Source organism: Chaetodon auriga, chromosome 21 (assembly GCF_051107435.1).
Source record: "Chaetodon auriga isolate fChaAug3 chromosome 21, fChaAug3.hap1, whole genome shotgun sequence".
NCBI classification, from domain to species: Eukaryota; Metazoa; Chordata; class Actinopteri; order Chaetodontiformes; family Chaetodontidae; genus Chaetodon; species Chaetodon auriga.
In genome coordinates this window covers 9015919-9041730 of record NC_135094.1, presented here as the reverse complement: position 1 = coordinate 9041730, position 25812 = coordinate 9015919, and the positions used below count along the sequence as shown (strand labels likewise).

Below are 25812 nucleotides of genomic sequence, written 5' to 3'. Positions count from 1 at the left end.
AATCACCAATTCCTTCTGCAAAAGCAGCCTCTGCATTTTTGTCTGTCTGAATGCTACAGCAGCACGGGGGGAAAAAAAGATTGAGGGATAAGGCAAAAACTGAAGAAATGTGACAATTCAACGGTCATTTTCATGGCGGAGGGAAAACTGGTGCGAAAGGAGTTATTCTGGGACTCCTTCGAGCCTCGAAACGCTGGATCAAAATGGTAGGCTACAGAGGAGCGCTGCATTTTTGTTTATTTTTTTTATTTTTTTTTTTTGTCCCTGTTTGATCTCTTGCAAATTTGAGCTACTTAGCAGGCCGATCAAACTTAGCGCACTTCTGCCTCATTGTGTGTCGGGACCACTGGCTGTCATACGCGGGTTTTGTGCTTTGTATCCTTTGCGGTGAAGTTTGTAACTTGCCGACATTGCACAAGTTGGAAATTGAAGCTGCTGAAAGAATGCAATGGCTACAATAGCTACATTGATGCAGAGAAGGAGTTAAATTCCTTCATATCAGGGCGCTTCTGCAAAGGGCTCAGGTCGGGACTGGTGCAAATGTAGACAGGATGAGTGAAACTAAAGTGCACCCCCACCCCCCCCACCCTCCTCTTTTCTCCAGCAGCCAGTGCAGGACAAGTTTGTTAGGCTTTGACATTCATGCACACATCAGAGTCTCCTCAGTGCGCTGATGGAGGAGTGGATGTCACTCTTCATGTCTGGATAACTTCACTTTGCAGCAGGTGATGTCTGTAAAATGGTTCAATAAGCAGCTTTGTATGAAGAGTCCTATACAATTAGATCAGATTTAACTCCAGTGTGTTATGGTCAAAGCAGAAAAGGCTTAACAGTGCAACCTCATTGGATAATATGTGTTTTGTCTGCTGCATGAGGTCAGTTTCTTGACTGATATCTCACTGTGAACATGAAAAACTTGCTCTTTCAGCCAGGGACCATGATGTTTTTATTCCCCGCACATTAGCAGATATGAAGATGATTCTGCACAGACAGGCTGATAGAGTTATGGGAATAGAGGCGGATAGTGAGGCAGACAGTCCGCTCTGTCTCCAGGGTCATTTTAGGATGCCTCATTAGGAAAGCATGTGGAGCTTGATGCAGTGGTGGAGTAATCCCAGCGCGCGTTCACATCTGGAGGCTTGGGTTAATATCTGGGTCAGGTCAGCAGGGTTAGCCCTGGTGCTCGCTGGGTGGCTTCTGGTGGGAGCAAAGAGGGAGGGAGAGGTTTTTGGTATAGCTATGTTTTCCTCCCTTTTTTCTATTTGCTTTTTGTGTGTGTGTGTGTGTGTGTGTGTGTTTGTGCGCACATGAGAGTAGGCTGCGTTAAACAAAGTGCAAAGTGTGCTTGGTGAATGCTGTGCGCCGGTGATCAGATACTGTATCTTTGGTCTGTTTTGGTAAACATGCCCCAGATAATTTCTGCAATTACTTTGTTGACATCAAAAGCGGATTAGTCCCCTCTAATTTTGTTTTGTTTTTTTTTTATCAATAGCCTCACCTAAACTCTCTTATTCATGGTTGGATTATTGAGCAGGCCTACCGGGCACAGGCCCAAGGGGTCAAGGGCCCCTTTGACCAGGGCCTCGAAGTGAAGTGACATTTTATACAGTCAATAAAACAACCACAGAGACACAAAATGACCACATGTAGCCACAAGACAAGTAACAATAGATGCACATGAACTATAAACACATGCAAAACAACTACAGAGAGACTTAAAACAGCTACAAAGAGCTACCAAGGGCCACAAAGAGCCACAACACAAGTAACACTCGATGCAAAACAACCATGAAGAGATGCAACACAACTCCAAAGAGACACAAAGAGACGTAAAACAACTACGAAGAGATGCAAAAACAAGTGTGACTCGACACAAAATGACTACAAAGAGATGCAAAACGACCACAAAGAGACACCAAACGACTACAGACAATCATGCAGTCATATTGGTCGAGCTGTTTGTAGTTGTTTTGTGTCTCTTTCATCTGTTGGTCTTGCTCATACGTAGGAGGGGTGGGGGCCTTTTACATGTCTATGCTCAAAGAGGTCCATTGTCTCAAATCCTCATTTGAATGAAAAGATTGTTTTTGTTTTTCTCTTAATTTGGTGGATTTGTGAAAATTTGAATCCGCCTCAGTTCCGCACACACTTCAGATGATTATATTGTCCATGTTGAGCCGTCTGATACTGTTTAATTTCAGTGAGCTTTGTCAGGTCCTGAGTAGCTCCTTCTCTGTCCTCGCAGGGTGCTGTGAGTTTTACGTAACTGCCTATTCAGGGCATTCCTGCCCACCCTTGACTTTGAGGCTTCACTGTCTCTGGGTGCTGAGCGAGGAAACTGTCTTTAGTCCTTGTGACAAGTGCAGCCATTCTCGAGCCCCGGCAACGAACTCCAGCAGATATCTGTGGCCCCTGGTAGAAGGCCGCTCTCCTTGGAAACTTAGTCGGTACTGTAGGTGCTGCTAATTTATGCCCCTGAGATTAAGAGCAGTGGACAAGGCTGCAGAGAGCAAGGTCAGACTCACTGGGCTTATGTAAGGTTTCTTTTGTTCTTGATGTTAAAATGGCACAGGTTTCTTTGAGGTAAATATGGTTGTTTTCACTTGTCGATACATCAGCAGTGCCAGCCAGCTTTTGTGCCTTTTCATCTGGAGGAAACAGTTACTCTAATTCAAACCCAGTGGTCTTTTTTTTTTTTTTTTTTTAAGAAATAACTTCATTATCAGAGAGGCCAAACACCTTTTTCCCCTTTGTAGAGCTTCATTTGAGGATTTGTATTAGCCATTCATTGTCAGGCATTTAAAGATATTTGGAGTTTTTGAAAAAGGGCTCCATCTAAAGTGTGCTGATAGCTTTTAACTGAATTCAGGCCAAAGAGAGAGACTTAGGAGGAGCTTTAAAGCAGATCAAAATGAGTTTTCATGCTGTTTTCAGAGATTTGCCAAGCAGGAAAGGAGGGATCCTTGATCTGCTAGTCACCACAAATATTTGTTACACGTTTCGTCAGATGCACAGATTAATGTTTTGGTTTCATACAGGAATGACATCCAAATCAGTTTGAAACTAGTTTGAAACTACTCATCTGTCACAGTGTCAAAAAAAATATTTCACCTCAAGCTAGCAATTTATTTATTCAATTTTAATCCTTTTACAGGAATAGTTTGCCATTTTGGGTGATACTCATTCAATTTCTTCCTGAAAGTTGCACTGAAGCATTGATACCACTCCCATAACTGTACGTTAAATATGAGCTACAGCTAGCAGCTGGTTAGCGTAGCTTAGCTTAGCAGAAAGACTGGAAACAGTTAGCCTGGCTCAATTGAAAAGTTGCATAATCTGCCTACTGACATCTCTAAAGCTCACTAGTAAAGGACTGTATAGCTGATTTATTTGATCCGTACAAAAAACGAGTGTTAAAAACAACAATTTGCTGTTTTACGGAGGTTACATGTCGGACAGTTTCCTGGCTCTGTGAAGTTGCCAGGCAACAAGCAGAGACTTCAGGAAGCTACTGCTCCCAGCCAAGAAATTGTCGTGTTGTAAAAACCCATCGTAAAACTGCGTATTGACATGCTGGTATTTGCATTTTGTTGCCGCTTGACAGAACCAAGCTAGCTGTTTCCTCCCAGTCTTTGTGCTAAGCTAAGCTAACTGACTGCTGGCTTTAGCCTGGTGTTTATTGTACAGTAATGAGCGGTATCAAAATTACTTCCTAGCTCTCCACCACAAAGCGAATAGACCTACTCCCCAAAATGTCACACTATTCCTTTAAGCTCATATTCACCATTTCTCTGTTGTCCATTGATTGGTTGCGGCTATAGAAAGCCGACGCTCCTCCTCTACCTCTTTTTCCTCTCCGTCCTCTCTGACCTTCTCATCAAACATATCAACTGCCTCCACACACACAAAGAGTGTTGCCACACTAGAGAGATTCCTCTGATAAGGAGCTCTGTAGAGTCTCGTGTTAGCCTCTTCGCTGCGTGTCATGCTATGAAAGAGATAATAAAGATATCACAGTTTCATCCCGTGTAATGGCCCTCGGGTACGTCTGCACCTGTTCGCTGCTACACTACATAATGATCTTTTGTCTCTAATAGATCACTTCAAAGGTTCATCTTTCACTCTGTCACATATTTAGACAAGATTTAGTCCCTTCACTGGCTTGATTTTTGTCTGTCTTGACTTGCTGTTGTCTGCATTTTACAAACAGACATATCTCTGTGCTCCACATTTTACTGTGCCACAGGTATTTGGCGTCACATCTCTGTGTTTACTGATGAATGCATGCACAGCAGGTGAGTGTGTGTGCGCCCGGCGTCGTGCACATGCGTGTACGGCGCTGGCCTGGGAACAGTGTGTTATGACTCCAGCAGAGCGGTGGTGTGTGAAGCGTTGTAACGAGTGTGTGAGGAGGAGATGCCAGCACCACGGGCCTCTCTCTTGGCCAGGCTTCCTGACTCAGCGCTTCCTCTCCCAGCTCATTGGCCCAGACACAAACTTCCTGGCAGAGCCTCAGCGCGGACGCTCTAACCTCATCGCCGCCACCCCCCTACACCCGCCTCCAGCCAGCTCCTTTGATTATCCAACCGCTCGTCAGAGTCATCTCAACTCCAGACGACCGCTGGTTGATGTCTTCTTTCAGCATCACTTCTGATTTGGCCACACACACGCTCACCGTCCGCAGCTTTACCAAAACACACGCCGTTGTCCAGTTTGCTCACAGGACAAGCCAATAAAAGGACTGCAAATCATGCAGCCGAGGCAATCCTGCTCACGCTGTCAAATTTCAATGTACTGTACGTCACCAAGATGCTGCTCATCCTTATTTTTTGTTTGTGCATCCCAATTTCATGCTCGGGTAAGCACGTATCAGTTGTAGATTGGCTTGTCACCTGTGGTTGCATTAACATATAGATGGAAACGTATTTAAATCTAATGGTGAAAGCCGGTGGAGCTCCACCAGGGCAGGGCTGGGGCAAGTCCGAGCGGCTAGATTAGGACAGGGAAAAGCCTACAGTGTGGAGGGGAGATTGGATGTCTAGGATTAGAGCAGCACTAATGCTGATAATATTGTCTTTATTAATTGCAGCCAGCAGTGAATGCAGTGGTTAAGAAAGTTAAATGTTTTAATAGGCTGAGGGGAATAAAATAATTAGCTAAAGTAGTGGAAAGAGAAAACTGAATCGCCAGCAGCACATTTTAGAGTAATTTAGGATTTGCCTTTTGCTATGTCTGAAATTGTCCTGCTGTACATTTTACCTGAAATCTCACTCTGTTTTCACGTGTTGAGGCAGTTCAGTTGGTTGAGCTCAGCCATACCGAGTTCTTCGACTTTTTCTCCTTTTACACAGGCAATTATTCATCAATACCATACAATTATTTTGATTATTGAATAATCAGGAGGTTATTTTTCCTCAATTAAAGGGATACTCCTGTGATTACACACTGCACTTAGATAATATCCATGGGCTGATGAAAGACATATTTCAAAGATGATGGCCAAAATCGATGCGGTAGAGATCATTTAGCCCAGTATCTTAAGAGTTATGTCCATATTGGACGATTCTGCATTGCACGATTTACATCAGGACCAAACAGAGCTAAAAAGGAAGTGAACGTTAGATTTGCATCAGGCAGCCAGAAACATGACTCCACATGAATACTGTTGCTGCTCCATGTCTGCTAGATGTATAAACAAGGAACTGATTGCTAACAAGTGTGCCATTTCAGCTTAGAAGGTGACGATATGTCAGTGTTATTGCAGGTTTTACCAATTGTCAGTTTAGGAATAGGCGTTATTTACCATACTTTGACCATAGTTTGTTCACCGTGACCACGCTCTTTCCCTCATTTTGATCTGAATTTGTTGGGCATGCACAGATGTAGAATATAAGACCTTTAAAAACACTAGCATTGGACGCAAGATGGGGTTTGCTGAATTGTTTAATACTGATGTTCTTGTCTGGTGTTTGGGTCTGTTTTCACAGGCTGAGCGGTTCGTCTCATGACTAGTAAACAAATCTACAGTTATAAAGTGTGGAGCCCCTTTCTATATACAGTATAAATATAAGATATACCTTGTGTTTAGTTTTAAGTTTAGATTTCACAAAGTCTCTCATAATACAGCTTTTTGATCATTTGTGAGGCCTGATTTCCCACCAATCTGCCTCACATGCACCACTGATTTACTGGATTATATAATCTCATAACCTAACACCACAAGGTGTAACTATCAGCCTTAATACCATTATTATCCGATAAACAGTGCCATCCCTGTGAGCATTAAACTCCACTTTAATGTGGCTGTGACCTCAGCAGTGAGCGTGCTGCCACCCACCTCTGTGCCTCCCCCTTTTAGTCATTGAACATTGATTTTTATTAGCATTTTTTATCATAGTGCTGTAATGATCACCGTGGGGCTTGTTAAAAGTAAGACCTTGTCACTTGTGCTATTACCAATCTGGCTCATCTATGCAGGAGCATCATATTTGATAACAGGATAATATGACTTCAGTTCCTCTTTTTTTTTCATGTCTTTGCATGCTTCAGCGGTGTCATCCCATATGCCAAATTTCGGTCTTTTATATGCCAGTCTCCTGTTTACTGACGTGGGCACAAATGCATGATTATGATGCAGGTATGCATGCATAGGTGTTCAGGGTTGCAGACGTGTGGGTGGATGTGCTTGTGCATCTGCTACTGTATATGCTTCTTCCACCTCAAGGTCAGTGCTGGGTCTCTGTGCTGATTGGATTTGGAGAGGAGAGGGAGTGCAGACTGCAGACAGAGGAGAAATCTTCCACTAGACGCATGGACGGATTATGAGACGAGAGGGCTGTGGGCACAGACACCTAAAAGCCCCCCCGACTGAAAGACTGTGGTTGTTTTGTGTCTCTTTGTGGCTGTATGGTGTGTCTTTGTGGTCTTGTGTCTCTCGGTGGTCGCTTTGTGTATCTGATCCTTTTTCATCTATTTGTGGTCATTTTGCATCTCTTTGGAGTTGGCTTGTGTCTCCTTGTGGTTGTTTTGTATCTCTGTTGTCGCTTTGTGTTTCTTTGTGGTTGTTTTGTGTCTCTTTTTTTGTATTACCTTGTTTTCTCCCCCATCACTTATATGTTGTTTTACATCCCTTTTGCAGTGATTTGACTTGCCTACCCAACACATAATGTTGACATTCACTCTAGTAAAGGAGGCTTTGGCCTAGGGGCCCCATGAGACCTTGGGCCCCTGGGCTTGTACCCAGTAGGCTTAGTAATTCATCCATGACTAGACACAAACACTGAAAGCAGAGAAACAACTTGGCAGGCGGCTTTTTGTCCATGCCAGTCTTGCCCAGCCTGTATCGTAGACCAGATAACAAACCGCGGATTAAGCCATGCCATGATTCTCACCCGCAGAATCAGAATTCACTTCTCTGGCGCAGCGTCTCTGGGACTAAACCTATCTGTCGTTTGGCGTCAGCAGCAGGGAAGGTCTGGTGAGCACACAGAGGACACAGTGTCAGTCATTACCCTGATGACTTTTTAATGGCTGTCTGATTGGACTCCGCCAGAAATGACATGCCCTTGTCCTGTTCAGTTTGGTTGTGTTTACACGTGACCTGATCCATTTCCCGCCACGTAAAAACCCTCTGACGTTTCTCTGAGGGTAAACTCGCTGTTGTAACTGGGTGATTTTTTTTTTTTTTCTTTGTGGAGAGTTTGTATTCGGGCCTGTCATGCTTTGCTCTCATCTGCACTGATGATGACTCAGGGATCTGTGTGTGTATGTGTGTGCGTGGAGGGGAGGGTGCTGCTCTCCCACCGTCTCCATGCCAGTGAGTGAGATGAGGCCTGACACCCTGCCCACTCTCCTTCCTCCGGGTGTCAGTCACGTCGAGCCCTGCGCCGGGCCCCTCAGCAGGAGGCCTCGCTGTGAGGAGGGCTGCTGAGTGTGCTCTTTACTGTAGGTTGAAGTGCTCCGTGGGTGGAAGTGGCAGAGCCTCCGAACCCCCCACCTTCCGGCTGGGTGACAAGAGGGCAGAGGCATGAGCTCATGGGATTGCTGTCTTCATGACTGTGGATGGTTGGCTGATCTCTTTTTGTTCCCGATGGTCATTTCCAAGTGGAGTGACTTCACCCTGCATATGGACAGTTTGACATTTGGCTGGTAGCAAGTTGCACTTATTTGTAAATTCGTTTAATGAGCATTTTGTGGCTTGAGTGAGATTTGTACAAGTCAGATTGTGTTGAGAGAACTGCTTTGCAATGCAGTGTGGATTTGCAGGCAGAGCTGCACTCTAATTAAATTATTGTAATGGTTTTGTGATTAAAAAATACTGTAAATCCTGAATTAGGGCTGCTCAAATTGACCAAAAAATTAAAGAAATGCAGTTAATGTATGGAATGTAAGATAAGTAAAGCCTCACATTTGGGAAGCGTAACCATGAAATGTTTGAAAAAATGCCTTGAACATGTCATCTTCAACACGACTGTTGAATTTAGTGACAGAACCGTTGATTGACGGAAAATAAATCAGCAGGATTTTTTATAATCACACCAAAGTTTAAGTCATTTATCAAACAGAAATGCCAAACATTCATCAGTAATGAAAATAATCATCTCTAATTTGATCATCAAACAAAATTAAGTGTGAATTCATTGGGGAGTACCAACAGATGAGTTTGAATGTTTGTTTTTGACTTTGGAACAAGCTGAATGTAATTTGTACCATAAGGTGCACTGACTTGGTTTCTCTGGATCTTTCAGTCACATCTTGTGGCCTTAATTAGAGTTTGCTCAGCGGTCCTGTTGTTGGTTTTCTTGTTGAGTGCCAACAGGTGTTGAATGGAGAGGAATCTCCATCTCCACGACAACTGAGCAAACTCCATCCACTGCTGAAGGTTATGAGATGTGTCTGTAAGCTCCAGATAAACAAAGTAAATGGGCTGGGGGATACATATTTTTTGTCAAATAATAATAGAGATCAGGACATTGACATACAGTAATGTTGAGTTTTTCCTCGTAGAGATATATGTCCATCCTACTTGAATTGTTTATTCCGTACAGTACAGATAAAATAATAAACTACATGCCTTATAGACAAACTTGTTGTTTTAAAGAAGGCGATGTGAGAGGAGTTCAGTCTGAGCAGTTTGTAGGCAGAGAGAAAGCTGTAACCCCCGCAGTGTTTTCCCCCTGGGACTCCCGCCTGCCTGAATACAACCTGCCCTCCCTCGCACTATCGATGTGTCCATGACTCTGTGCTGTGCTCTGACATTGGCCTCCGCTAATGGCTCAGTCTGTTCGCTGGTCGGCAAGCAAACAAGACAGTCAAGGTAGATGTGGTTTAGTTCCCTGCTCATAAATCTGCTGCCATACATGGTGAGTGCACAGCATAGCAGAGCTACATTATAAGGGAACTAAGAGCTTTACTTTACAGATGAGAAAATGCTGAAAATGATGAACATCTCAGGCATTGTTCTGTTTTACTCAGGCTACTCAGATTTACATGTGCTGCCCTGACAGGTGGCCATTTTTACAGATGAGCCTCTACTGCATTATAGTGAACAGACAAGGGACCTTTTAAAATGGCAGCTCTGTGGAGGTCACGGCACATCCAGAGTCTATAGCTGAGCTGCACAGAGACGGAGATGCAGACTTTATAGAGTGGTAAATCTGCATGGGCCGTCCAGTGCAAAGGTGTGTGAGGGAAAGGTCATTCTCACCAGTGAAAGTCAAATTAGAAAGAGGGATTTCACTCTCAGACTCGGCTCCTTCTGGCTCAGGTCCAGGAGTTAGGTCTCTGCCAAGTGCAGGATTCACCAGTTACTCTCAACGTCCACTCTTTTTATCACAACACATGTTGACCAATGAGCCTAACCATCACTGAAGATAACTAAGTTAGTTCATGTCTTTTTCAGATGAACGATGCAGGCTCCTCTCTGGCCAAGCTGGAATCCTGTGCATCATCCATCAGAGCTTCCTCAAAACTGGATTAGTAGTTTAAAACTTTCAAACTTTGAATCCTAATTAAAGCAATGCCATCAGGCTGATCAGGAAAATGTTCTTTAAAAGCCTAATTTTCCTCCCAAAATGCATCAATCTTCCAAAGTTGGACAAATTTGGTGTCTGACACATACTTGAGTGAAAGCCCATTAGACGAGTGAAACGGTGGACAGCTAGATTTGTTTTTATGTCAGCTGTGACCTCTTCCAGACGCTTAATTTGACATTTAATTACAGCACATTCATCTGGCCAATTAGTATAAAAAAAAAAAGCGATGAATCAGTGAGTAAATCTACTGTTGAAGACCATGTCACATGAGCAAAAGCTCCAGAGCAGCTACTGGTCAGTTCTTTCCACAGTCCCTAAAGTGCTCATAAAAAATGAAAGTTTGAGTTCCATGACAACTGGGCAAACTCCATCCGCTGATGAGGACCATGTCGTGTGATCGAAAGCCCCAAAACTTCTACTAAATGGACCTTGTGGTTTCTGACCTTCCAGCGTTACAGCTTTGACCTTTTAATAAGGCTGCTAAAGTGTCAACACAGTACACAGTGAAGATGATTTTATGGCTGAAATGTTGTTTTTCATGTATGTAGAAGTAGAACCTTTTCTATAACACGCTCAAGTGAAACCAATAACATTGATATGGATTAAAACACATCAACCTTGAGAGCTGCCTTGTGAAACAGACCCTCTGAGGCTTCTGCCATGCAAGACAATCCCCTCACATTATGTGTGTAGCAGATGAGAGTGGAAAGGGTGTACAGAGCTTTGATTGAAGCCCATTCAAATGACGCCTCTTGTTGGGTGTGCCTGTAATCCCCCCCGCTGCGTGTTTGTCATGGGTCAGGCTAGATATGAATAATGTATTGGGAGACATCTGACTGAGAGGCTGGTTAAAGGTGGCGCTCCCTCTAATGACAGCAAACAAGCTCGCTCCCTGACATTTCCAAGCAAAGAGGGGAGGCAGAGCGAAAAGGGGTGAGGGGGGGGAGACAGAGAGATAATGACAGAGAAAGATGGGGGGAGTTGGGTGCAGATTTTTTTAGATGCAAAGTACTCACTCGATTTGTTTGGCGACAGTATGTGATGAAATGTGACAAGATGGCTTCGTCTTCACTGCATATTGTGACAGACACAGTAGCTGCATGCTAAATAAAACTATTAACTATTGGATTAAAATGTTTTAAATCCTCTGTTTAGATGAAAATAATGCAATCATTCATTGTCTGAAACCCCTCCATTACTCAGCAGCGTACAGATTAGCTGTTTGAGCATCGGCATTTTAATGTTTTGCTGGAAAAAGATGCCAATAATAAGGTTATTAATTCTGAGCACACGATTGAACGTTTAGATTTTTTGCAAACTCATGAATTATATTAAGCAAACAAAAATATAGTTTGGTGCCATTTGTTACAATTTGCCACAATTTCAGCCAATCAGACAAAAATTAGCTAATTTCTGATACCAGTATGATAATTTATTACTTGGGAAGTAAAGAAGCACTTTAAGAATAGTAAATTGGCATAATGTACCCCCTATGAAATTCTGTTTTTAATTGTTTGATAGGCAGCTAGCTAACTTCTGCCAGATAAGCAATAGCTAAGTAAGCTAGTAAGCTAACTCTCATCCCAAGCTCGGCGTTGAGGTAAAATTTCCAACTCCACACTGTCCTGTTTTACAGGTGCAAATGGCAAACATTTTTATTTTGCATTTTGAATTAATCGGCCAATTTTGCACATCCATAAATGATTTATGAATAATGATTAAAAAGAAGCATCGAGTGATCACACTGTTGTTTTGTTTAAAAGAATAAATGTACAACTTAAAGTACTGTGTCATGCAAATACACCCGACATCAAACCTTTAAAATTGTTGTTTCATTTATTTTGACTTTAAGCAAATGATGTTATGAATCTGTTGATATTCATCGTATAGAATTGAATCTATGACTGCGTTGTCCTGTTTGAATCCCAGAAGAAGAAGCCGATCACTATCGCTTAAGGAGCATAACTTCCAGCCTGCAACTTATACTTGATCTGATTAAGGCTGCAGCGTTTTGCCCTTGGGCGATGTCTGTAGCCCTACACAGAGAGAGATAACACGATCTCCACTCCTCTCTGGCTTGGAGTCCAATTTAGCAGCTCAAAACTATGAATAAATCTAACACTCCATAATTGAATTCTTCAAACGGGCCAGATTTTCAAGGTTAGGCCTAAATGCAAATCCATTTTCCAGCCTTAACAATGAAAAGTCATTTTCATTGATCTTAAAAAGAAAATATATTGGGCAGCAGGGAAAAGCAAAGAACTATTTTCAATGCAAAGAACAATGTAGTGTGATTCTTCCTCATTTACGACAGAACTTCACATAAAGACCATAATGGTTATTGTTGCAAAATGACTTAATAATTTAATCTCTTTTCCCTTTTCTTTCTTACGTATTGTCCTATCTCTCCTCCTGCACGCTCAGCTGTAAATACTGAAAAAGAAGAAATGTAATTTACAACTCATAGCTACATCATCCCCAGCAACATATCAGCCAAAACAAGGCTCATATCAATACTTGTCCTATTGTGTCTTCACGCGATGCCTTGAATGATAAATTCCATTAATTGTTTGGAGGGTTAGTTAGTATTTATTCGGCATGGTTTCCCTAATTATTTCTCCCGACGTGTTTTGTCTTGTGCATAATTCTCCATTCCTCAGGGACAGTGTAGTGAGTGGGTGTGCTGAGAGAGCCGGCTAATGGGAGGGAGATGGCTCTGAATACCAATGCTCGACCAGTCGGCCCTTGCAGAGACCAGACACTGTGTTTGTGTTTGTGTGTGTGTGCATGGTTGCACATCACATATGCGTGTGTGTGTGCGTGTGTGCTTACTCTGTTTGCTGCTCTGTCCCCACTCACATCCCGTCTGGATCGAAACCCTGCCCTTCCTGTGCTAAAATAAACCCACCTTGGGAAGTTGAGGACCTTGCACAGAGCGCTGAGTGTTACACCTTTTGATTTTCTCTGACTCGTATCGTGCAGCATGCATGCAGTCTGTGACTTTGTGCAGCACACTTAGGAATACAATACAACACCTACATAAAGTCAAGAGTAATGGCAATGTTATGTGATGGAAATAAGCTATTGTCCAATTTCTTTTTAAACAAAATAAAAATAATCTTATTTCCAGAGCTCCATCTGGAGATGAAGTAGTAGTTGAAAGCATATAAAAAGGCTTGTAAGTAGAATTTGTTAAGACAACTTGTCATCTATTATTTACTTCAGTGCTTTTATACACACAGTGTCATGGCCAGACGTCTGATCCCTCTTCAAACACTGTTTCACCTTGAGTGTTAAACGATCATATTCATGATCCCTTTGAGTTCTGTGGGTAAGGACTTGTACACATTTGATCCCCCCAAAAGAGAAGGTGAGGGGACGATGCTGGTGAGAGGGAGGCGCAGAGCTGAATGCACATTTAATGTCAGTCACTGTCTGTAGTTGTGTCTGTTGCTCGTGCTGTCAGGAGGTGGCGGTGGGAGGAGAGGAGATGTCCATTCTTGTCAGATACTTTAACATCTGTGGTCCGGTATGCTAACACTGCGCTGACCAGTACTGAGTCACATCCTGGTCACTGACAATCACTGATACCAAACACACAGTTAATGATGACACACGGCGCACAAACAAAACAAAAGCAACCTACGGCATCATCAGGATTGCTCTAGGCTACAGTGTCTCATTTTGACACCATATGGAAGTTATCACAACATACCACCTTGTCAGGTTATAATGAGATGTTTGTTTTGACATGATATGCTGGTTTTGTGAAATAACATGACAGCTGTGATATAAAAAGATGAAGTGATATGTTGCTATACCAGGAAAACTGAATAATTTGGTATCTAGTAAAAACTAGAAACGTTTCTTGTTATAGCAATATGCTGCAGTAGAGATCTAATTGGCTCTGTATCCAGGTCTTTGAATGATCACGGTACTGTATGGTAATGTAGTCTTCTCTGTCTTAACCTTTTCTCTGTCGTTCTCCTTCCAGCTCATAGTGGAGAAGACCACAGACTTCCCCTCTGCTGAGTTCTCTCTGGTGGAGGATGTGGCTCTGCACTTCACCTGTTTGATGGACAGGCTGAACGAGCAGCGCCTCTTCCAGCCTGACCTGTGTGACGTCGACATCGTTCTGGTGCGTCAGCACAGCACCTTCCCGGCCCACAAGGGCGTGCTGGCGGCCTACAGCCCTTTCTTCCACTCTCTTTTCGCCCAAAGCAAACAGCTGCGGCGGGTGGACCTGTCGCTGGACGCCCTGACCTCACAGGGCCTGCAGCAAATCCTCAACTTCATTTACACCTCCAAACTGCTGGTGAGCAGCCGCACTGTCCGCGACGTGCTCAACGCCGCTACCCTGCTTCAGATGAGCGACATTGCAGCCTCCTGTCGCGACCTCATCAGCAGCCACTCGCTGAGAACCACCTGCACAGATATGGCCAATCAGGAAGGGCTCGGTAGTGGTGACCCAGCTGCTGTAGCGATGCCCCCCAGCCAGCTGTACTCAGAGATCAAACAGGAGTCAGAGCTGGGGAGGGTGTACAAGAGGGAAGGCAGCAGCCCATTCTCTGTTAGAGTGGAGGAGGCAGGCAAGACGGCCTCCCAGCAGAAGCAGTATTACCAGAAAGAGGACGGGTCAGGGGGTGGGGGGAGCACAGGTGTGGCTGCTATGTGCAAAGTTGAGAGCAATGGCGAAGAGTCGAAAACCGCTGATGGCCACACCTCCTTCAACAGAGACCAGATCATTGTTGAAGTCAACCTCAACAACCAGACCCTTAATGTGTCCAAGGGATCAGAGGGCAAGTCAGCGACCTCCTCTGAGACGGCCACCATCTTTGGTCACTGCCATGACAATGAGAGAGATTCAGAGGACGATGAGGAGAATGAGGCAGAGAATGATGACACAGTTGGAGAAGAGGATGACGATGACTTGAGGAGGGGGGACGTACTGGGGCACAGCAGTGAGGAGGAAGATGAGGAGGAAGACGAGGAAGAGGAGGAGAACACCCTAAACATTCCAGGCTTGGAGCAGCCGGCCATGATGGATCGACCTCGCCGGGGCACCAGAGCCTTTGCCATGGCGGGTACAACTGCCTCCATGCGGCAGACGCTCACAGAGGCCACGCTGGCCAACCAGCGGCAGGGCGGGAAGAGGACGCTGGACACAGAGGGCCTGGGCCAGAAGGTGAGGCTGGAGGAAAAGCAGCATTTCCCGTGTAAGAAATGCCCTCGCGTCTTCAACAACCGCTGGTACCTGGAAAAACACATGAACGTCACTCACAACCGCATGCAGATCTGCAATAACTGTGGGAAACGCTTCCTGCTGGAGAGCGAGCTGCTGCTGCACCAACAGACCGACTGCGAGAAGAGCATCCAGGTATGATTCAACCGCGGCTAAATCAGTTGATTTCCAAGAAATACCTGCAATCAGTAGACTGGCTCCAAGAATATGCATGCAGTTTATTCAGCTTGAGTTCAACTTCGGTGAACTAAATTTGCATCTGTGACCAATAGCGAGCCATACTGACAGCGCTGACCACTGAGGGAACGGAGAGCCATAGAGTCTAAAATAAAGAAACCTTGTGATTTATTGGCTGTGCTGCACATCCACTTTTATTTAACCCTCCTCTATTAACTACTTCACAAAAGAGGAATGGTTTGCCAACAGTTGCGTGTCTTCTGAATTGTTTCCTTGGTGAACAAACTGCCTAAATGAGCTAGTTAGACAGTTAGCAAACTTATTAGCTTGGAGATTTTCTTCCCTCTTCAGTAAAATTCTTTTTTATATAAAAACTATTTTTATATGGACAAGCAATGGTCTGTCAGTAATGCTTTAGTGTTAAAAATGCCCAATGGGTCTTGGGGGAGGCGACCGCGCCCACTCAGGAGACAGGAAGTGTCTACCATTTCATACCATTGGCTCAGCTTGTAATGGGTAATCTTGTTATAGAGCATCTTTGGCGGAGCTAGCTGAGGCTGGACACAGCTTGACACAAAGCTCTGCAGACACTCCTTTGGCCTGAGACAAATTATTGCACTCTTCATCTGCATATTTTAGGAGAAATATCTTTCAGTTTATGCTCTGATTTAGAGGTGACATGGTGTAGTACAATATTTTCTTACAAAAGACTCTTGAATTAAACATCAATGCAAGCTAAGGTGAAGGAAGGATAATGCTTTATCTGCTGTACTGTCAGGAGTATAGTCTATATCAGTGAGACTATCAGTAGGGTTACTGCATTAATGATACAGGGATTAACAGCTTGTATAATTGTTTTGCTAGACTATCATTACAGCGACCAATTTTATCAGAATTGGCTAAATACGGGAAATAGCTGTCATATGATTTTGGTTTCTTCTCTTTATCTCTGACCTTATTTTGTCATCCTCATGTCAGACATAAACCTGTGCCTTTTGTTACTGTAGTAGTTTCAGTTTTGAAGGTATTATTTTGTCTCTAATTAGGAAATGCACAGTTTCAATCATGTACATATATTAACACTGATCAGAGTCAGTAACTCAGTCAGCCGGCAGTCAGTAATAATACATTTTGATATGTCTCAGTACCTCCACTATTAGCCACTCTGCAGTGAGCAGCTGGACTCCTGCTGTGGTTTTGAAGATCATTTGCTGCTTTAATCTACTGACTCTAATTGCTTTTTTGGTACAGTGCACGTTCAAGTATCTGTGTAAGCTCACACACCTGGATTGTATTTGTAAAGACTGTTCCAGATAATGATCTTCTTAATATCCAGTACCAGAAATAGCTCCAGTAATAACTATATTTTGCTTCCTCTTGCTTTTTTTTTCTGTCTAAGTGTGTAACATGTGGCAAGGCCTTCAAAAAGCTGTGGTCGCTACACGAACATAACAAGATCGTCCACGGCTACGCCGAGAAGAAGTTCTCCTGCGAGATCTGTGAGAAGAAGTTTTACACCATGGCTCACGTCAGGAAGCACATGGTCGGTGAGTGGCAGCGAAATCAGCCGTCCTGGTTGGTCACTTTGTTCCCGTTTGTTACTTTAGGCTTCCTTTTCTACATCCCACTGATTGTTGCGCAGGATTTGTTTTGGGTGTTGCTTCCTCTTCCACTTTTTGGGAGATAAGCATCTTATTTCCCAGACGGGCATACCTCGCTCCCTGTGCACATCTGTGTTCCAGCGGTATAAAAGAAGGGTGTGTGTAAAGTGCCGTATATCACTGAGTCCTATTTATCCTCCTCACTCAAGGAGTGACTTGAGAGTTCGATGTGGAAACTTAAGAGGAAATAGCTCATTTACTAGATGAGACACATCCATTGTATTTAGCGTCCTAATTAGCCAATGAAAAAGTGTCTCAGTGTTGTTCCTTAAGTGCTATTTTAGGGTAGCAGTTTGCTTATTTGTCTCCTGTTGCTGTGTGATCAAGAGTGGCTCAGTATTGAATATCATTAACTTCTTTTATCCCATGCGTGTGTATGTGTGTCTAGCCCATACGAAGGACATGCCATTCACCTGTGAGACGTGCGGGAAGTCGTTCAAGCGCAGCATGTCCCTGAAGGTTCACTCTCTGCAGCACTCAGGAGAGAAACCCTTCAAGTGTGAGGTCTGAGCTTCTTTCATTCGCTGCTGCTGCTTCTCTCCACTCACATGAAGAGTTTTACTCCAACTGAAATATCCACCACCAGGAATTTCTTAAATTATTGGTGTCTTGAATGTGATTTGCTTTAAGTTTAAGAGTCTCTTTATGTCCTTTGCTTGTAGAAGACTCATTGTCAAGGAATCCAGATGAGGCAGGGATCCAGATGTGCTGATCCAAGAAAACATTATGACCAAAATGAACAGCCCATACGTGCTTAAAGGAATTGTTGGGCATTTTGGGAAATGCGCTTATTTGCTTTCTTGCCGAGAGTTAGATAAGAAGATTGATACCACTCTCGTGTCTGTACTGTAAATATGTAGCTACAGCGAAGAGAGGGTTAGCTTAGCTTAACTTAAAGACGGGAATCAGGGGAAAACAGCTGGCCTGGCTCAAGTTTCCTGCTACTGGCTGTAGCTAAGAGGGGTGTCAGTCTGCTCACCTAACTTCTTCTTCACACTGGATAATCTGTTTCAATCTCACCGGCAAACCAGGCCCTGCCCAACCTGGCAGGGAAATCTGATTTTTATGATCCACATATTTGATTTGGAATAGGCTTTTTAAGCCAGATGTGCTTCCTGAGACAACCCCCCCCATTTATCCGGGCTTGGGACCAGAAATTAGGAATGCACTGGCTTTTGCATCCTCAGTGGCTGGGGAGCAATGTGGGGTTCAGGGTCTTGCCCAAATACATTTTGAAATGTGAACAGGAGGAGGGTGGGGATCGATCTGCTCTACTTTCTGAGCCACAGCCGCCCTCAGTCCTCAGGTTGGGTGGGGAAAGTGGAAAGGCAGTTCTGGCCTGTCCCTCATTACCACCACTGAGGTGCCCTCAAGCAAAGCCCTTAACCTCCACCTGCTCCAGTGGAGCTGCTCAGTGGCCGACAGCTCTCAGGTGTGAATGTGTAATGCGAAAAAGCCAAAAATTCCCAAATGTGGAACTATTAAAATATTCTTGTGTTTTAAAATAATTTAAAGTTTTAAAAACTATAACCTAAATGTTCTGAACAGTTGGGCGGTTGTAAAATTGGACCTATTCTCATATTTGAAGTTTCATAACTCAACATGTGTAATACCCATAGTGCAGTTCATATTTCACAATAAATACTTTGGACTTTATTATTGAAATCTGTCACAATGTGTTTTACAGAAAGACAGTTTATCACAGCTGAGACTTGAATTAAATTTGTCACAAGACAGATTGACGTGTGAGTTTTCACTTTTATGGATCAGTTTCATTTATCCTCAGATGGAATGAAATAAACCCATCGAGTGCTTTTTTTCTAGCTCCCATTTATGAGACTATTGATGATCGTTAAGACTTTGTGTAAAAGTGTTCACTGTGTGCCATTTCAGAACTGCAGCGAGCGCTTCCAGTACAAATACCAGCTGCGCTCCCACATGAGCATCCACATCGGACACAAGCAGTTCATGTGCCAGTGGTGTGGAAAGGACTTCAACATGAAGCAGTACTTTGATGAACACATGAAGACACACACTGGTGAGTCACCTCTTGCACTATTTCTGAGGACTGAATCCCAGAAAATTAGCATGTTTTAAACAAACATTAACATAAATTTTGGCCACTTGGGGCCAGTGGAAAAAAGCTTTATACATAAAATTCACATATTTTGTCATGTGTACATTCAGAGTTGCTCGTATGCTGAATGCATTTCCTTCCCCATGAAATATATGCAAATTGAATAATGTGAATATTTCAGATCCTGCGTTGTATGCGTTCATGTTCACCAGCTTGCAGTCCTTCTTTGCACATTATTGCCACCAGCTGTTGATCATTAGAATAGTGTGAAACCATCAGCATGCATGAGTATCTTGTTGCACAATCACAGTACAAATAAAATGGAGGCCAACTCATAGAAACATCGCTCCATAGTGCAGCTAGTCGTCAAAAACTCCATAGAGTACCTTTAAGTGGATGTGGCAAACTGGTTAGCAAAAAGTGGACTGAAAACGTTGGCCTGTTTTCAGCTCTTTGCGTGGCTCTTTGTGCAGGAGAGAAGCCGTACATCTGTGAGATCTGCGGGAAGAGCTTCACGAGCCGGCCCAACATGAAGCGCCACCGCCGCACCCACACCGGGGAGAAGCCGTACCCCTGCGAGGTGTGCGGCCAGCGCTTCCGCTTCTCCAACATGCTCAAGGCCCACAGGGAGAAATGCTTCCGCGTCAGCAACCCCATGGTCACCGACGGCAGCAACCCCCTCGGCCTCGACCAACCTCTGGCTTCGCCCGCTGTGGACTCTTCTGGTCAGGTGCAGCTGGGGGCGGCACTTCCGGCCACGTCTGTGACCACACCCGCTGCTGCCTCTAGCCCCCACCCCCTCCATGGAACCCAGCTATCTCTCCCCTTGCTGCACTCCATGGGCGGGCTGCCTCCCACCCCTCATTTACCCCCACCGCCTCCCCTGTTCTCTGCTGGTAGGATGAACTCCAACAACTAACAAATCTCTGTAGCATCAAAGCACTTTTATTACTTTTTGTTTTGTTTTTCTTAGAGCTTTTAAGAGGACTCCTGCAGCGGGAGAGTGATGCACCTCAGTGATCTTTACACTGAGGGGGAAAACTGACTGAAGGCTACATGGAGGCCTCATAAAAAAACACACACACATACACCTACCACAATAAGAAATAGTTATTTTTTACTCTGTTAAATACAATAGATAACCTCAGAGTCCAGTAGGACGTCTCGTCACCACGCTTCTCCTCATGAATTTCACAACTCTGTTCTGGTTTCATTTGGGATTTTTCCACTACCACACACATCTCTCCGGAGCCTTGCACAATGTGTTGATTGTAGCATCTTTTACAAAGTGGGAGGAAGAGTTTCCTAAATCTTCACTCTTGCATAGGTCATCAGTCGAGTGAGAACCACACTATGATGAGAAAAAATGCTTTATTTTTGGTCATTCTCTGCCAAGATGTAGCGAGTGGTTCTGGTCTGACCCAGCAATAACCAAATGCTGATTTGTCTTTGAGCATATACTGTACATGTATATGGCATTGCCAATAACCAAATCCTGTTAGCTCACCCGCTATAGTTAGACAAAGTTAAACAGCATTTATAATCGATCCTGCACCTTACATTTAACTCTAGTGATATTTAAAATGTAATCCTAATTGTCTTCATTTTTATAATCGTGGTAGTGTGTAATTCGTGGCACGTTGCGTCAATTTGTCAGGACGTAAGAGAAATTGTGATGCGTGGAGAGTCAGTCGTGCAATGCAGTGTGTGGTGTTTGTGACTGTGTGTGTGTGTGTGTGTGTGTGTGTGTGTGTGTGTGTGAAGAGATGTGAAGCAAAGACGGGAGATGAGGATATTTAGATCTATGTTAAGCTAATCAACGCTTGAGCTTCCCCGAGTCAGGAGATGGAGAAACTTGTCGACTGGTATCTTTTGCTTACATTAAGCAAGAGCGCTCCTCTCCTGTAGATCTGGCTTTGAGACGATATGGCACTTTTCTGTGACTTGTTAGTAAAACCTAATGTACTCAGCCCTACAGTGTATTTGTAGGTTTAAAATCTAATGTTAATGTTAACTTCCAGCTCATTTCCCAACTAAACCCGATCTATGTAATTAGTTACCAAGAGTTTAGGGATAATAATCGCAAAAACCTGCTTATGTAGCTCATTAAGTGTGCACATGTCATCATGATGTGTATTGTGAAATGGTAAACAGTATATTCCAATGCCTAAATCTCTCAAAGAGCACTACAGTGATTACTTTTGGCACAACAGAGCGCATCACTAAAAGGGCTCCTTATGATTATTTCACTATTATAAACTATAACAGAGCTCTGTAGAAGCTGATCAGAGACATTCAGTATGTAATACTGGTCAAAAAATGTGTGGCTCTGTGCGCACTTTTGACAACTGTTTGTCATAAACCTACTGGAGTAGAATTAAAGAATATTAAATCCTTGTCAGTAAAAGTTTTCCTGAAGGAATATCTGACATTTTGGGGAAAAAACCTTTTTGCTTTCTTGCCAAAAGTTAGATGAGAGGATTGATACCACTCCTGTGTGTGCACGTTATATACGAAGCTAAAGCTAGCAGGTGGTTAGCTTATGTAGCTTAGCGCAAAGACTGATACAAAGGGACACTGCTAGCAGTCCCTGTTTCCAGTCTTTATGCTAAGCTAAGCTAACAGACTGCTGGCTATAGCTTCATATTTAATGGACCGATATGAGTGTGATAACAACCGTTTCATCGAACTCTCTGTAAGAATAAACGTACTTCCCAAAATGCCAAAACATTCCTTTAAATCTGACATTTCAGTCGATGAATTATCCAAAAAGAGTCTCTGTGCACTACTGATGCACTCCCGCTCACTTTATCTATAGATAGCCTACTTGTAGTGTAGCATTAACCTGTAAATATTGTTAAGATGTGTTTCTTCCTTGTGATTAATTCCTCATGTTTACATTTGGAGAGTCAGTTGAATGTGCCCCCACATGTGTCTTGGCTGGTACTACCGAAAGTTGGAATTTGTGGATAAGCTTTTGTAAATGTAATAAGATGTTCATTGTTTATTTAAAAGACAAATTTAAGCACCTTAGTGTTGTCTTAGCTCACCCCAGTTAACATGCATTTCTTAAACTGCCATGGAAAAATGGTGAGGGCCACATCAGATGTTATTTGATAATGGTACTTTGTCTTTTTTTCTTCTCCATGTGTCTAACACATGTTTTGTACTTTGATTTGCTGCTTTTGTACAGGGTCCAGTTTGAGACTGCCCTTTAAATGAAAAGTCTAGAGCTGTTAAATTGTTGAATATATCCTGGCTGTGATAAATCCAATTTCGCCTTACTGGACAGTTGAGCTCCAGGGTCAGAAATGAGCTGCGGTGTAGACATTTGGAGCAGTTTGATGAGGTAACTGCCAACATTTTATACCCATCTAAGGTTTGTTCTGGTCATCAGTAGAGTGAGAGCTAAAGGCGATTTGTCAGTGTCACACAAACACAAGGACTGTTGCTCTCTTGTGGCATCTTTGTAAACTGCGCTCTGTTCGCAATCGTACAGTAAACAAAGAGAAAAGCCTCCCTTAAGAGTGCATTAAAAATGTACTTATTTAGTATCGTCCCACTTCCTTGTTTTGAGAAGCACTAGCCCAAGAGATAATACTGAGATACTGTTGCTGTAGTTTGTGTATTTGCCTTACACTTGGAGGGATGTGAATGTTTCTGTGTTATGGATGATGGTGGTAGCTGATGGTAAAGGAGGAGGGATAGTAGTTAATACTACTGATTTATGCACTTTGAATTTGATTGCCACACTAGCCCATGATGGGGTTCATGTTATGCAGATACAAGATGAAAAATAAGTAGCAGGGAGGTGTACTGAAAAACTGATTTCCACCATCAAATCTAAATCCAAAGGCATACCTATTACATTTAAATGTACCGTGTGGATATATAAATGATGATCTGCAAATTAGTCAGTTTCTTTGTATTGTTCAGGTTTGATGAGAGTCTGTGGTTAGTAAGATGCAGAAGTTGTGCGGCATCCTGCACACAATGTGAGGATAATGTGAGGAGTCCGTGCACCTAAACGGGTGTTTCTGACTCCTCACTGAGCGTGCGTACCATGCAGCGATGGCTGTTTCTCATTGGTTAGGTCCCTGATCACTAACGTAATCGAGAGAAATTCGTTTTAGGTCTTACAAGTTTGTTTCTATTGAAGGATTTTAATATGTGACTGTTGTTTCAGGCAATGGGAAAATGTAATGGAAGGTGTCAGTTGCCAAACTGAGTAATGAGAAAGATATTAATTATTGTGAGCACTTTATACTCCAGTTCAACAAGCCGGGTTTGAAGGCCGATACAGTCGCAGTTATGTGCATTTTTTTCATGGAATACAATTATGGGAAATTACAAAAATGCAGTCTCTGCCAGAAACGTGTCCTTGGCAGGTGTTTAATCCTCTGAAACAACATTTTGTTTAGACCAAATGGACGTCAAAACTATTTGTCCAGTGTTTAGAGGAAGTGTAGGAATTGATTTGGCTATGAAAGTCTAAATTCAACCTTCAAAGCCAAATTTAAATATTTATTCTTTGTCTTTAGTCAACAAGTGTTCCCTAAATCCACCTGCAACAAGACAAAACCGCTCTGTAACACAGTAACACATTGCCGAGATGTACATTGAAGATGTACAATATCAGAGACAGACATTTATGAGCCCTGACATCTCATGAATCCTAAAAAAAGAATATGACAAGAAATCTTTAAGTGTACATTATGTTATAAAGTTAAATGGCAGTAAAGCTGAGATTCTAGAAACTGAGAAGGAGGCATTTTGCACAGTGTTTAGGAATCATATATTCTAGGCAAGTAGGCTTTATATCTTTTAATTAGCCAAATTCTCCAACTAAGGCTAGCAGCCAAAGGCTTGTATTAGATTAGGCAAAGGTGGACCTGCCCTTGTCCTTAAATGAGGGTTTGTCAGTGATTAAGCGGGTGCCTAGACACCACAGTGACTGTGCATCTGCATTGTACCCAAGGAAAATGTTTGTCACACAATGAAACATTGAGCATGGCAGTAGGTGCAAAGCACAGTGCTCGTGAGATTGCAAGTTGAGTCTCTGCTGGGACGTCGAGTTTTGGGTTTAGCTGCTAAAGCCGAAGTGTGTATCCAAAATTTGATTGTGTGGCCTTCAGCTTCAAGAAAAGTGTTGGGAATCTTGTTGATGATTTTGGGGAGAAAGCACTGTATGTATGTAAGAATATAAAGAAATGTGTCATTCTTTCGATGAAGATAAAAGGTGTGGGGTTTTTTTGTTTGTTTTTTTTAATCTACCCATATTGTGGGTGAAAACATATGGAGCCCCAAGTCTGACAAAAGGTCAACAGATGAGTCAATGCAACTGAGCACATCGCTGAATGTCTGCAATGATTAGCCAGTAAGTCAAAGGGTGATTAGTTGGTCATCAAAAAATTAATCTCCAGCTATTTTGATAATTTATTTTTTAAAATTTTATTTTAAGAAAAGATGTCGAAATTCACATATGAATATTTCCTGTTTTCCTTCGTTTTCTTATAGTAACCTCAATCTTTGGGTTTTGGACTGGCTGGACGAAAGAAATTTTGACCATTTTCTGACATTTTTTGCACAAATGACGAATTGATTAATCAAGAAAATAATCAGCAGTTGGCTTCAGCTAGGTAGCTAGCTGCTAAGGCTAGTGCTCTGTGTGTTTAGCAAACAGTGTTGTCAGTTGAGCTAGCTAGCTAGCTAGCCACACAGTATCTTCCAAATCTAAAAAATGGAAATGTGATGAGGAAAATGAGAAATAGATGAATGAAATGGGTTTTTGGATACTAATTGAGGTTAAAGTAGAATTTCATTTTACACTCCAATAAGTAATATTGCAGTTATAGAATTGAAATGACGTGCTCAGTTGTATTTTGTTACTCATCTGGAAATCATTCACGACATTTTGTCAGTTTCTTGGCCTCGTAAATTCAAGAACAGGAAAAATTGGAAAACAAATATTGTTGGTTATTTTGCATGTGAGTTAGTTGCAACTTTTGTTAGTTGTTACATTTTTTTTTAATGGTGACTTTTCCCCTTTTTTGGCAAAGCTACTATATGTGATAATAAAGATCAGCACCATAGTCAATTCAAACATGTATTATCCACATACCCTCTACATTTCCCATACTTACTCATACTGCAGTTTGTGTTAAAGAAATCATAATGTGTACTGTTATTTGCTGATTCTCTACTTTATAATGTAAACACTATGTCTTAGTTAACTCTGGTGTACAAAGACCATGTGTAGGCTGTAGTTGTCAAGTTCAGCTATATAAAAATACTAAAAACCGTTCAAGGACAATAGTGTCTAGAGGTGCTAATAACATTAGACTGTATTTTCTGTCTTTTATTGTATTATTGACTAGTGTTTACTGTCTGTAACACAGCAGAGCGTAATGAAATCATTTCAATATTAAACCGTATAGATCTATTATTGCAAATGGACATGTGTGCTGTGTTTTTGTTTCTGAGCGGAGAAACTGAAAGTGTTTTTTGGCTCTATCATGTTTCAGTCATGCTGCTCTGAAGGCACCTACCTACATTATGACTTTGCTGCCATCTGTTGGGAAATGCACCACTTCTAGCCAACATACTTTCCATCATTATCAG

The 25812-nt window shown here is 42.7% G+C and overlaps 1 protein-coding gene across 1 annotated transcript; it reads left to right on the top strand.

Annotated features, from left to right (window-relative positions):
• On the top strand, positions 1–25666 carry zbtb47b (zinc finger and BTB domain containing 47b). The gene is made up of 6 exons (XM_076761216.1): positions 1–206; positions 14029–15411; positions 16853–17000; positions 17503–17618; positions 19008–19152; positions 19665–25666. Exons 1-6 carry the CDS (start codon positions 204–206, stop codon positions 20108–20110), a joined length of 2241 nt encoding a protein of 746 aa, XP_076617331.1. The 5' UTR covers positions 1–203; the 3' UTR covers positions 20111–25666.
• Positions 25667–25812: the final 146 nt, after the last annotated feature.